At 65.6% G+C, this 13,516-nt stretch overlaps 1 protein-coding gene across 1 annotated transcript in view; it reads left to right on the plus strand.

Annotated features, from left to right (window-relative positions):
• Positions 1-243: 243 nt before the first annotated feature.
• The window catches only part of MUC5AC (mucin 5AC, oligomeric mucus/gel-forming), a 30,282-nt gene continuing 17,009 nt past the window's right edge, over positions 244-13,516 (plus strand). Inside the window, 30 exon segments of the mRNA XM_038563538.1 lie at positions 244-341; positions 1,495-1,566; positions 2,188-2,238; positions 2,391-2,652; positions 2,928-3,042; positions 3,317-3,407; positions 4,078-4,187; positions 4,278-4,491; positions 4,586-4,711; positions 4,890-5,007; positions 5,271-5,409; positions 5,619-5,729; positions 6,414-6,483; positions 6,558-6,695; positions 6,791-6,955; positions 7,224-7,318; positions 7,821-7,947; positions 8,137-8,392; positions 8,471-8,523; positions 8,825-8,925; positions 9,100-9,251; positions 9,408-9,546; positions 9,650-9,763; positions 9,865-10,044; positions 10,747-10,986; positions 11,192-11,348; positions 11,834-11,962; positions 12,181-12,343; positions 12,793-12,836; positions 12,926-13,114. Of these exon segments, the coding sequence (XP_038419466.1) occupies positions 269-341; positions 1,495-1,566; positions 2,188-2,238; positions 2,391-2,652; positions 2,928-3,042; positions 3,317-3,407; positions 4,078-4,187; positions 4,278-4,491; positions 4,586-4,711; positions 4,890-5,007; positions 5,271-5,409; positions 5,619-5,729; positions 6,414-6,483; positions 6,558-6,695; positions 6,791-6,955; positions 7,224-7,318; positions 7,821-7,947; positions 8,137-8,392; positions 8,471-8,523; positions 8,825-8,925; positions 9,100-9,251; positions 9,408-9,546; positions 9,650-9,763; positions 9,865-10,044; positions 10,747-10,986; positions 11,192-11,348; positions 11,834-11,962; positions 12,181-12,343; positions 12,793-12,836; positions 12,926-13,114 (3,994 nt within the window). The 5' untranslated portion in view covers positions 244-268.

Here is a 13,516-nt window from a genome sequence, read left to right on the forward strand (position 1 = left end):
GGGCATGGCATGGGGATCCCTCCAGGCCAGGCCTCAGGAAGCCCTCGGGAAGCCAAGCCCACCTGGCAGCTATGCCCGTCTCTGCCAGTCTTGGGCTGCTGGCCAGCCCCGGGTGAGTGCCCACTGTTTACCTGGGTGGGGGGAACGGCAGGCCCCGCCCCACCCACCCACTGGGGCCTGAGCCAGCTCTGAGGCTACAAAAGGCTCCTGCCCACTCAGGTCCTTCTTCAGACGCTGCCCCTGGGGACCGCTCTCCTCCATCCGCAGGATGGGTGTCAGCTGGAGGAGGCTGGCCCCACTCTGGGCCCTGGTCCTCACCCTGGCCTGTGCCCGGGGCACAGGTAAGGCTCCCGCTGAGAGGCTTTCCCAGGCTGGCCGGGCCCTGCCCTGGCCTCCCTGTGGATTCCCTACATCCTGGGGCAGCTCTGGCCCGGGGAGGGCAGGAGGCAGCTCAGAGTCCTGCCCTGGCCTCCAGACGAGCTACAGCATGTCTGGGAGCGGCTCCTGGCTGCGTGGCCCCTGGCCCTCACATCTTGGGGGTTCTGGCTAGTGGGGCCGGGGAGGAGCTCTCGGGGCTGCAGGGGTCCGAGGTGGGGAAGGGACCCCTGAGGTTGGGCTGCTCCCCTGATGTGGAGAAGCAGGAACCTGGTGTCTCCAAGCCCTGGCCTGCCTTCCCAGTGAGCAGGCTGGCCTCCGGCTGACACGTCCATCCACGTGTGTTTTCCAGCTGCTCGCTGCCTCTGCCCCCTGTTCCGAGCAGGTCCTGGGGCCCCTGGGCCAGCAGAGCTGCCCACCTGACCCTGGGAGCCTCTCACCACGTGTCCCCATTGGGGCCTCAAGGCGGGGCTCCCGGGGATCTCGGGCTTGGGGGAAGGTGTCATAGTGAGGTCCATGACATGAGGAGGCAGGGAAGAGGCTCACAGACCCTCTGAGGTCCCTTACCACCAGGGTCTGCACCTTGTGGCCTCTGCGTCCCAGGGGACAGCTGGGTCCTGGGCAGGTGTTGGGGGGACTGTGCCCCAGGGGATGCTGCCTGGGCCGAGGGGGCACCGTTCCCGAGGTGCTCAGCCTCCAGCCACCGTGTGCTGGGGGGTTCCCTGGGCACCTGCGTCAGGGACAACTGTAGACAGTCCCTGCAGGGCCAGGCTGTGGGCCAGGCCACCCCTCCTGCTCCACACTCTCCCCCAGAGCCCTGGTGACGGGTCGGCTGACACGTGGCAGCCAACCCATTGCTTTTACCGTCTGATCCCCCCATGGGCTGGGTCTCCCATGTCCCAAGTGGGGAGATGTTCAGTATGAATGAAGATGGGAGATGCTGTGACAGGGCCGCCAGGCAAGCTGGGGGAGCTCACAGAGGGTCGTGGCCCTGACACGGGCAGTGTCCCCAGCCCTAAACAGACAGGACCCCCACCTGCCCCGACCCTTCCATCTGCCCATCCTTCTGTCTGTGCCCTGTCCGCCTGGCTCAGGCCCCGCATCCTCTTCTTCCCATAGGCCGGGCCCAGGACAGCTCTGCGGAACATGGCAAGTCCCAAGTCCTCCTTCCCGGCCCCCAGGTGCCTGGTGGTGAGTCGATCCCCACCTGTCAGGGCTGCCCTGCCCCACTCCCCGGGGGCCAGAGTCTGGGGGGCCGGAGGACACCTCAGTCAGTCACCTGGTCACGGTGCCCCCCTGAAGGCTGCTTGTCTCTGCATCGCAGCTTCAGACGGGCAGACAGGCGAGAGGCCCGCTGACCTCACAGCCATGTCCTCTCATCTGCCCACGACTCCTGATGTTGTGGCCACATATGCATGCTCTTGGCCTGGGCGGGGCTGGCGGGGTGGCCTCCCCAGGTGCTTCTGTGCCACCACGCTGGGCGTGCCGCTCCAGGAGAGTCATTTCCCCAGCTGGGCTCGGGAAGGCTGGCATGTGCCCAGAACCCCAGGTGTTGTCCTGAGCCCCTGGAGTTGCCTCAGGTGTTTCTGAGACTCTGGATGCAAGGACGGTCCACGAGCAAGGAGAGTCCCAGGGCCTGAGGGCTCACAGCCCCTTGGGGTGCCCGGGAGGGGAAGCTGCTGCCCCTGTGGACCTGATCCAGACTCGGAGCTGGGCCTGCAGCCAGCAGGGTTGGCGAGGGCGGTGGAGATGCCCAACTGCAGCCGACACTGGGCGGGCAGGTGCTGTGACACCGTGTCCCTGTTCCCACAGGCCACTCGCTCCACTTCCTCCCCCCGTTGCGGATGGCCCCCGTGGTTCGAGGTGAGTGAGGGTCCGTGAGGTGAGGGGGCTGGTAGCGCAGCTTGGAGGGGTCCCCATTCCCCGGAGCATCCTCCCTAGACGCCCAGCTCTTGGGCGGCAGCGTCCCTGGCGTGGGCACAGGGCAGCACTCTGAGGACCACCTCGGCCCGCAGCCCTGAACCCAGCGCACAACGGGCGAGTGTGCAGCACGTGGGGCAACTTCCACTACAAGACCTTCGACGGGGACATCTTCCACTTCCCGGGTCTGTGCAACTACGTCCTCTCTGCACACTGTGGGGCTGCCTATGAGGACTTCAACATCCAGCTCCGCCGCGGCCTCGAGTCCAACGCCACCACAGTCATCAGAGTCACCATGAAGCTCGACGGCATGGTCATCCAGCTGACCAAGAATGCCGTCCTGGCCAACGGGCAGCTGTGAGTCTGGGGGATCGTGGGGGGATGGGAGGCTGTCCCCAGGCCTCTGTGCTGGGCCCCCGGCCCCTGCAACGGTCCTCTTCCCAGGCCCTCATGATACCCGTGCTCCAGGGTCCCCTGTCCTTCTCACACCCGCTGGCACCATCCGAGGGCACAGTGGTCTTGTCCCATCTGCCTGTAGGCGCCCCCCCCATGCCTGCCTCCAGCCAAGGGTCAGAGCTCCATGGCCCATCCCTGTGAGCCCTCGGGGCCTCAGTTGGACCCTCTCTCCACAGAATTCAGCTGCCCTTCAGCCAGTCCGGGGTCCTCATCGAGCACAGCAGCAACTCCCTGAAGGTGGTGGCCAGGCTGGGCCTGGTCTTCATGTGGAGCCAGGACGACAGCCTCCTGGTGAGGCTAGGGCCCAGGGTTGGGGTGGGGGGCACTGCCAGCCCCACAGCCTCCCCAGAGAGGGAACCAAGTGCACTGGGCAAAGGTGGGTGGGCCAGTGAGGAGGGGTGGCCCAGAGGCTGGGGGAGAACTAGGATCCCCCACCCCCACCATGAGACCCCACAGGCATGCGGTGGGGAGCGCGGGGAGGGGTGGAACATCCCATACCTCGTCCGTCCTCCGCATCCTGAGATGTCTCTGTGGGGTCGGCGTCTGACATGGGCTCTCACTGCAGCTGGAGCTGGACGCCAAGTACGCCAACCAGACCTGTGGGCTGTGTGGAGACTTCAATAGCGAGCCCGTGTTCAACGAGTTCCTCTCCCATGGTAGGCCCCTCGCCATGGCTGCCCAGTGGCTCCTGGGATGTTATGGGCCCACGTCCTGGTCAGATGTCCCCAGCTTACATGCTATGCACACACACACACACACACACAGAGCTGCACACGGACACTGTAGACATGCACACAGGTACACACAGAGGCACCTGCACCATCCCCGTGCACACACGTACCCACTTGTACACTTGGCCACCAACCTTGACGCACGGCCTTTGCATGGCCTCCTGTTCCCATCATGACCACACATCCCTGTGGGGAGTGGCAGTCCCGCCTCCAATCATACCCTGTCACTGTGTCCTGGGCCTCTGGTCTTTGTGGCCAAGACGTGGCATTTCATGTGACCCACAGCAGCCCAAGTCCCCAGCCCCATCCCCTTCACCTGGCCCGTGAAGCCCATGAAGCTCACCCATAAGGCGCTTTTAGCCGTGGGGGAGTGGACCTGCGCAAGTGTCCGGTGGCCCTGGCCCGGCAGGCTGGGCTCCAAGGGCTGCCTGCCTCAGTTACCAGGCCTTAGGCCTCTGCCTGCCACCCCTTGTGGCCACTGGCTAGCCCCGCAGTGTGGAAGGTGTGTGTGGGGGTGCGGTGGACAGCCCAGGTGTCTTGGGGGATGGTGCAGAGGGGCTGGGAACCCAATGGCCTGACATCGGGCTTCCCGCAGGTGTCAAGCTCACCCCAATCCAGTTTGGGAATCTGCAGAAGATGGACGGCCCCACAGAGCAGTGTCAGGACCCTGTCCCTGTGCCCATGATGGACTGCTCACCTGGCTCTGTAAGCCCTGTAGTGAACGGGCGCCTGGAGGGGCCAGACTGGGTGGGGCTGAGTCCAGGACTCAGTGTGGACTCCCGGCTCCGCCCCCAGAGCATCTGTGAGGAGATCCTGAGCAGCAGGCTGTTCTCGGGCTGCAGCGCCCTGGTGGACGCCAGCAGCTATGTGCAGGCCTGCCGGCACGACCTCTGTGCCTGCGAGCACGCCAACCCAAGCAGCTGCATCTGCCACACACTCGCCGAGTACTCCCGCCAGTGCGCCCACGCTGGGGGGCTGCCCCTGGACTGGAGGGGCCCCGACCTCTGCCGTGAGTGCCCCAGCAGGCCCCGGCCCCGTCGTGTCCCTGCCCTGGCCCGGAGGCGGGGGCAGGACATGACGTGGCCCCGCACTCTGCCCTGCAGCCCAGACCTGCCCCCTCAACATGCAGTATCGGGAGTGTGGCTCGCCCTGCGCCGACACCTGCTCCAACCCAGAGCACTCCCAGCTCTGCGAGGACCACTGCATGGCTGGCTGCTTCTGCCCCGAGGGTGAGAGGAGCCCCCAGCCTCGCCCGCCCCCCTAAGCCTCACACAGATGTGCTCTGGGCCCCTGGGTCTGAGGAGCCCCTGAAGGTCAGGGTGACCTTGGGCAGAGGGCCGGCCCCCTCCACCTGTCCAGTGGTGGACACAGCCTGGCACCTGCCATATGGCCTGCCTGCTTCTGCAGGGATGGTGCTCGATGACATTGGCCAGACCGGCTGCATTCCTGCCTCCCAGTGTGCCTGTGTGTACAACGGGGCCACGTACGCTCCGGGGGCCGTCTATTCCACAGACTGCACCAACTGGTAGGACCCCAAGCCCCTGCCCTCCTGTACCCCCTGGACACATCCTAGGAAGGTTGCTCTGGGGGCCATGGCCCCATGCTGGCTGTCACCTCTCACTCGGGGCCCTGGGCATAGGCCGGTGGCTCTCCATGCAGATCCTGATGGGCCCTGGTCTGTGCAGTGATGTGGGTGGGCCTCGGCAAGACCCCTGTCCACCTGCCAGTGCGGAGGTTGGGGCTGGATGCTCCAGGGGCCGCACACACATGGGCTGTACCTGTACTCAGCACCTGCTTGAGAGGCCAGTGGAGCTGCCAAGAGGTGCCGTGCCCAGGCACCTGCTCAGTGCTGGGGGGCGCCCACTTCTCCACGTTTGACGAGAGGCGGTACACAGTGCACGGGGACTGCAGCTACGTGTTGGTCAAGGTACGGGCCCCAAGGTCCTTGCTCCCGACGGAGTGGCTTTCGGCCACGAGTCTCTGACCAGCTCACCCCCTGCCTGGGCTGCATGTAGATGCTGCGTCTGCGGCCACCCTGGGAATGTGCCCCCTAGGATCTTGGGGGGAAGGCGGGGAGGCGGGGAGGACTCCGTGGGCTGGCACCTCTGGGCAGAGGGTGAGGACCCGTGTCTGCAGCCCTGTAACAGCAGCACCTTCACTGTGCTGGCGGAGCTGCGCAAGTGTGGCCTGACAGACACTGAGACTTGTCTGAGGAGCTTGACGCTGAGCCTGGGCGGGGGACACACGGTGAGCATAGCCCTGGGGGGGCTGGGTGGGGGGCACAGTGAGAGCAGACCCGAGGGGGTGGGGGTCACAGTGAGAGCAGACCCAGGGGGTGGGGGGCAGTGAGAGCAGACCCGAGGGGTGGGGGGCACAGTGAGAGCAGACCCAGGGGGTGGGGGGCAGTGAGAGCAGACCCAGGGGGTGAGGGGCACAGTGAGAGCAGACACAGGTTGGGGGAGTCTGTGCCCCTCATGACAAGTGCCCTTTGCCCAAGCCCTTGACCCTGGCTTGGGTGGCGAGTGACCAGGGTGCAGCCTGAGGACCCTCCCACCCACGGGTTCCTGCCTGGGGAGGGCCACCGGGGTGTCCACGCCTGCCCCAACCAGGCCTGGAAGGAGGGACCAGGGCACGTCCGGTAGCTCCACTTCATTGAAGACAACTTCCCTATTTTATTTTATTGTTTATTTATTTTTGTTTTTTCTTTTTATTTTTCCATCTTCCCTATGTCATAAAATGACTTGGGTTTTTGCCAGAGAGAGTGTGTGATCCTGAGGGACACAGATAAGCTGAGCCCGGGGCGGTGCTTGGGTCGTCAGCCCCTCCTCATGTGTACCTGGGGTCCCCATGGGCAGGGGTCACGGCCTCTAGAGCCCCCCGGGGGTGCTGGTGGAGCCCCAGCCACCCTGACCCCGCCCCCTGCTCTCCCAGGTCATCACAGTCAAGGCCAGCGGGGAGGTGTTTGTGAACCAGATCTACACCCAGATGCCCATCTCAGCAGGTGAGGGCACCGCCCTGGCCTCCCAGGGTCCCGCCCCTCACAGCCCACTGAGGCCTTGACCCCTGTGTCCACAGGCAACGTCACACTCTTCAGACCCTCCACCTTCTTCATCATCGCCCAGACCAACCTGGGCCTGCAGCTGGACATCCAGCTGGTGCCCATCATGCAGGTGTTCGTGAGGCTGGGGCCCGAGCTCCGCGGGCTGACCTGCGGTAAGAGGCACCGCCGTCCCTGGGAGCCCGGAGCCCACCTGAGCTGCAGGGCTCACGGGGCCTCACACCGCCCTCCCGGCCCCTCCCGCCCCCAGGCCTGTGCGGGAACTTCAACCAGAACCAGGCTGACGACTTCCGTGCCCTCAGCGGCGTGGTGGAGGGCACGGCCGCCGCCTTCGCCAACACCTGGAAGACCCAGGCCACCTGCCCCAACGTCAAGAACAGCTTCGAGGACCCCTGCTCCCTCAGCGTGGAGAATGGTATGTGGGTGCTGGTGACCCCTGGGGCCACAGAGGTCCCCTCTGGCCCCAAAGGAGGGATTCAGGAGGTAAACAGGCAGACCTGCCAACGCGTTGCCCGTTACGGCCGTGGTAACTTCTGCAAGAACAGGAACAGGGTGTTTCTGGGGCGGGGGAGGCCCGGCCTCTGCATGCCTGCAGACCTAGCAAGGGTGCTTGGGAAGGAGCCGGGACCCTGCAGGGGGCTGACCACCCGGCCCGCCGACCGCCCTGGTTCCTCTGTCCACAGAGAAGTATGCTCAGCACTGGTGCTCCCGGCTGACGGACCCCCACGGCCCCTTCGCCCAGTGCCACACTGCCGTGAACCCTGGCACCTACTATTCGGTAATCTGCGCCCACCGGCCTCAGCCCTCTGGCCATGCGGCTGCCCTCAGGAGGCGGGAGCATCTCTGCGAGGACCCAATGATGTCCCGAGGCCTCGCCTTCATCTGTGCTTCCAGCCGGGATGACATCCCCTGAGGGCTCGTGGCCCGTGGACCCTGGAGTCCAAATGGGACCCCTTAGTGGTGGCTGAGATGCTCTGGGCTCTGAGCTGGCACCTGTCCAGAGATGAGGGGCCATGGTCCTTCCAGCACCCACCTGGAGGGGGGTCAGGTGCCAAGACGGTCTGCTGAGGGCATGGGGCCCTGGCGCAGACTTGAGGAGGGGTCCTGGGGGTCTGCAGGCTCTTGGGGGATGCTCACCATGTCCTCAAGGCCCCGGCCTCTTGCGTCCATCCTCGGGGCGGAGCTCCCAGCCCAGGTGGGGGTCCCAAGAAGGACACACAGGGAGAGGAGGGGCCTGGGTGTGCGGGGGTCCCTAATGGCTCCTGCGTCCCTGTCCCTAGAACTGTATGTTCGACACGTGTAACTGTGAGAAGAGCGAGGACTGCCTGTGTGCGGCCCTGTCCTCCTACGTGCACGCCTGCGCTGCCAACGGGGTGCTGCTCAGCGGCTGGAGGGACAGCGTGTGCAGTGAGTGTCCCCCTGCACTGGAACATGTGCTGCATGGCCTCCTCCCCGCGTGGGGCTCAGAGGCCCAGAGCACCCAGCCAGCACAGCCTGGGACCCTGCGGCAAGGGGCAGGCCTGCTGTGCACAGGGGTGGGGTGTGGTGACGGCTCCCCTTCATCCTGACTGCCTCTTCCTGCCTGGCGTCCTACAGCAAAGCCCATGGCCACCTGCCCTAAGTCGCTGACCTACCAGTACCACATCGACACCTGCCAGCCCACCTGCCGGTCCCGGAGTCACGAGGACATCACCTGTGGCATCAACTTTGTCCCTGTGGACGGCTGCACCTGCCCCACTGGCACCTTCATGGATGACACGGGCAAGTGTGTGCCGCCAACCAGCTGTCCCTGCTACCACGGAGGCTCCATGGTCCCCAACGGGGAGTCGCTCCACGAGCGTGGGGCCATCTGGTAAGAGCCCCTGTCGGTTGGGCCTGGTGGGCAGGGCAGTTGGGGTGGGCAGACCCTCTGACCACCCTCTCCTCCCAGCACCTGCACGCAAGGCATGCTGACCTGCATCGGAGGCCAAGTTCCCACCCCAGGTGAGCCCGCAGAGAGGGAGGGGCTCTCATTATCTCCAAGCTTCTGGGTGACCCCCACCCCCCACCCCGTCAGTGTGTCTGGTGGGTGTGCATAGGTTTCCCTGTCTGCGGTCTGTGCCCTCTGGGCTCAGTGAGGAGGTGGTGAGCATGTGAGCACTGTGCACAAGCACACACCCCGCTGGCCGTGCCCCAAGGAGGCACAGACTCGGCTGCTGGGAAACACACTGTGTGCAGCTGTGTGTCTCAGGGCCAGCCTGGTGGGTGGTGTTTGGGGACCCCTGAATGGCCTCTTCCTCCCCAGTCTGCACCCCACCCATGGTCTACCTCGACTGTCTCAATGCCACGCCGGGGGCCACTGGGGCCGGCTGTCAGAAGAGCTGCTTCACCCTGGACATGGACTGTGTGAGTCCCCCACACCCCAGGGACCCTTCACGGGTACCTGCCGAGTGGCTGTCTCAGGCTGGTCCCTGGAAGACGGCTGACCGAGTGCTCTCCAGACTCACTGCAGGTCGTGAGAGGCGGGGGGCTCTGCTGTTGATCCCCAGCCCACTGAGCTGTGTCCCCTGTGCCCCACAGTACAGCTCCCAGTGCGAACCTGGCTGCGTGTGTCCCGACGGGCTGGTGTCCGACGGTAAAGGTGGCTGCGTCGCTGTGACAGACTGTCCCTGCGTGCACAACGAGGCCAGCTACCTGCCCGGCCAGACCATCTGGGTGGGCTGCAACACCTGGTAAGCAGGGGGGCCTTCCCTGCACCGGGTGGTGCAGCCCCAGCCCCCGAGGCCTGCTTGAAGACCCTGCCCCAGTCAGGCCCCTGCAGGGGCTCGTCCCCGACCCCAACTCCCCGCGCCCAGCCTGGGCCTGACTGGCCCTGTCCCTGCCCCTAGCACCTGTAAGAACAGGATGTGGAAGTGTACGGACGAGCCCTGCCTGGCCACCTGCGCGGTGTACGGGGACGGCCACTACCTCACCTTTGACGGGAGGCGCTACAGCTTCAGTGGGGACTGCGCGTACACGCTAGTTCAGGTACGTGGTCCCTGGGGCTCCCCAGCTGTCCCGTGGTCCTGCAGTGCTGCTTTGGGTGCCCCCCAGCCTCCTTGCTGCCGGCACAGCCTCCCCCTCTCCCCAGGACCACTGCGGCGGGAACAGCACCGCCAATGCCACCTTCCGCGTGGTCACTGAGAACGTCCCCTGCGGGACCACGGGCGTCACCTGCTCCAAGGCCATCAAGCTGTTCCTGGGGGTGAGTGGGGCTGCCAGGCGGGGATGGGGCACCCCTTGGAGCACCCCTGGGAATGTGGGGAAGGGAGCAGGGACAGGTCCGAGTGACCCCTTCCTGCACAGAGCTACGAGCTGAGGCTGAGTGGTGGCAGTGTGGAGGTGATCGAGAAGGGTGCAGGGCAGGCGGCTCCCTACTCCATCCGTCAGATGGGCATCTACCTGGTGGTGGACACTGAGGTTGGCCTGGTGTTGCTGTGGGACAGGAAGACCAGTATCTTCCTCAAACTCAGCCCTGAGTTCAAGGTAGGCCCCCACCCCCACCCCGGGATGGCCCTCCCTCGCCCTAGACCAGCTGGGCCAGCTGGGATGGGTGTGGGGTGACTGGGCAGACGCAGAGGGGGGAGTCAGCTGGCGAGCCTCGAGGGGTGGTGGGGAGGAGGCCCTTCACCGTGTCCTGGGGCTGTTGGGACACCGGCAAAACTCGCGGCTCCTTCTAATGGTTCTGGATGCCGGAAGTCCCACCAGACTGTCCCAGCGCTCACTCCCTCCAGAGCCTCTAGGCCCCAGGTGTCCCCCCAACCACTGCCTGCACAGACTGTCTTCACTGTCTGTGCCCGAATGTCCCCGGGGTCACAGGCCCTGCGCTGTCAGCCCACCCCAACCCAGGACATCCTTGTGGGAGCTGGATCCCCACCTGCAGTGGTCCTGTGTCCACGTGAGGCCGTGCTCACGGGTCAGGACTGGAGCTGGTCTTCAGGGGACACCAAGCAGCCTGTGGTGCCGTCTCGCCTGTGCCCTTGTCCCCCAGGAGGGATGCCACTGTGACCCTGTGTGCTGTGGGCAGCCACACACGGTGAAGGCAGAGAGCCCCCCTGCACGCTTGGGCCCCCCTCCTCTTGGGGACGTGAGGGCCAGGGACAGCAAATGGGGTCACAGGAGGCAGGGGAGAGCTCCGGCCCCTCCTGCACAGCCCCAGCGCTCTGTCTCCTGTGCCCCCCTCTGCAGGGCCGGGTCTGCGGGCTGTGCGGGAACTTTGACGACAATGCTGTCAATGACTTCACCACGCGGAGCCAGTCCGTGGTGGGCAGCACCCTGGAGTTTGGCAACAGCTGGAAGTTCTCCCCGTCCTGCCCCGATGCCCCGGCCCCCAGGGACCCCTGCACCGCCAACCCCTACCGCAAGTCCTGGTCCCAGAAACAGTGCAGCATCATCAACAGCGCCACGTTCGCTGCCTGCCATGCCCACGTACGCAGCTGTTCCCCAGGGCACCCAGGGGGAGGGGACAGAGGTCGGGCACCGGCATGGCCTCCTACCCTCTTGGCCAGCCTGTGGTCGGCCCTCGGCTCCCCCTGAGCTCTGGGGGAAACCGGCCCAGGTCGGGGCACACTGCAGGCCTGACCGCCGGGTGCCCCGGGCCCCGAAACCCAAGCCTCTTCCCCTCACCCCCCAGGTGGAGCCCGCCAAGTACTACGAGGCCTGTGTGGGCGATGCGTGTGCCTGTGACTCAGGGGGCGACTGTGAATGTTTCTGCACGGCCGTGGCCGCCTACGCCCAGGCCTGCCATGATGTGGGCGTGTGCGTGTCCTGGAGGACCCCGGACATCTGCCGTGAGTATACACGATGCGTCAGGGTGGAGCGGGCCCACGGGGAGTGTGATAAGGCTGGTCACCCATGGGAAGGGAGAGGATGGTGGAGAGGAAACTGAAACGGATAGGTGTCGTCGGTGGGGAGAGGGAAGGGTGTTCTGGAACTGAGAGGGGTAAGCAGAGCCCCATCCCCACCCAACTGGAACCTGGCTGGGGGGAACGTGCCTGGGGAGCTGCTCTGGCCGTTGTCCCCCACCCCAACGGGTGGCCTCCCCAGGGGCCAGGCGCCCACGCTGCAGGTACCGCGGGCATTTGTGGCCTATGCCCTCTGAGGCCCTATCCAGGAGGTAGAGGGGAGCGAAATGGCTGGAGAACAGCCCGCGGGACTGGGTCGAAGGTCGGGGTGCAGGGGGAGCTTGTCCGGCCCGTGTGCTGTCCTGCCTGGGGCCGCTGGGTGGCTCGCTCCAGGCTGGTGCTGGGCCACTGAGCCCCCCACCTGCCTGCAGCCTTGTTCTGCGACTACTACAACCCTGAGGGCCAGTGTGAGTGGCACTACCAGCCGTGCGGGGTGCCCTGCATGAGGACCTGCCGGAACCCCAGCGGCCGGTGTCTACACGACCTGCATGGCCTGGAAGGTAGGCTGCTGCCTTGGTGGCCAGAGGGGCGGTACTGGGGGTCCTGGGACCCTTGGCTGGGCTGGACTCTTCCCGCACCCTGAGGTGCCTTTGTGGGTGCTGTCCCATGCTGCCACCATGCTGCGGGTGAGAACTAGGGCTGGGTCTGAGCCGAGGCCATGGGGCCGAGGCGGTCAGAGAGGCAAGCTGGCTGGGACTCAGGCCTCGCTGGGCTGCAGGCTGCTACCCCAAGTGCCCGCCGGAGGCCCCCATCTTCGATGAGGACCAGATGCAGTGTGTGGCCACATGCCCAACCCCACCCCCGCCGCTGCCCTGCCGTGTCCAGGGCAAGTCCTACTGGCCAGGCTCAGCTGTGCCTTCTGAGGAGAACTGCCAGTCCTGGTGAGTCCTGGGGCAGAGGGGTGAGGAGCCGGGAGAGGGAGGGGGTTCCACTGGCTCCTGCTCTTGGGGAAAGGCCCCCCTGGCCACCTTTCCCCAGGGCCTCAGCCCTCGGGACAGGGAGGGATGGGTTGCCACAGCCTGGGGGTCCTGGGGTCCAGCTAGCCGCCTCCCTGTTGCAGGGTGGGGGTGGGCAGGGGTTGCAGTGAAGCTGAGTCATGATGCCACCCCGAGGACCCCCCAGGCAGCTGCCCTGGAGCAGAGATATCTGTCAGAATGTCTCCAGGGTGTGTTGTGTGCTAGACGCCTGCCTCCGTCACTCACTGATTGTCAGGGGCTCCCTGAGAGGGTGTGACCTCGGGCCCCATGTCCACCATTTGGGCTGAGGGGCGGCTCTGGCACAGCAAGGGTGCCTTGCACCTTCGGACTCACCTCTTCCCTCCTGCCACCAGTGTTTGCACTGAGAGCGGCGTGCAGTGTGTCTACGATGCTGAGGGTGAGCAGTGGGTGGCCTTGCTGGGGTCTGGGGTCTCAGGGTCCCCACCTTCCCCCCAGCCCCTCATGTGCCCAACCCTCCCCCCACAGCCTGTGTCTGCACCTACGACGGGTCGCACTTCCATCTGGGGGATGTCATCTACCACACCACTGACGGCACAGGCGGGTGCATCTCCGCCCGCTGCTCAGTGAACGGCACCATCGAGAGGAAGGTGTACACCTGCAGCTCCACGACCCCCGCACCGCCCACCACCTTCTCCTTCTCCACGCCTTCACTCGGTAAGGCAGACACACTGGGCACCGTGCAGGGCTGTCCTCTCCCCGAGAGTCCAGGAGGGGCCCAGGACGGGCAGCCTGCCGTCCCTGCGGCTGGGAAGGGCCAGCTTTTTCAGTCTCCCTGGAAGGATGGGCATCCTCAGTTGTACCATCAGAGCCAGGGCTCTCAGCACAGGGCAGAGGCTTGAGTGAAGGCACCTCGGCTGGCCTCCCTTCTTTGGGGGGCATCTTAGAGCCTTATCAGAGCATCCCCCAAGAGTGCAAATTCTGCTCAGGGCATGCCTGGGGAGCCAGGTTCCCCCTAAATGAGCTCAATTCACCTCTATTCAACTGCCATGAGCTCCACACCTGCCCTGTGCCAGGATTGTCTGCACAGGTGGAGACAGTCACACAGATTGACCTGGT

Source organism: Canis lupus, chromosome 18 (genome assembly GCF_011100685.1).
Source record: "Canis lupus familiaris isolate Mischka breed German Shepherd chromosome 18, alternate assembly UU_Cfam_GSD_1.0, whole genome shotgun sequence".
NCBI classification, from domain to species: Eukaryota; Metazoa; Chordata; class Mammalia; order Carnivora; family Canidae; genus Canis; species Canis lupus.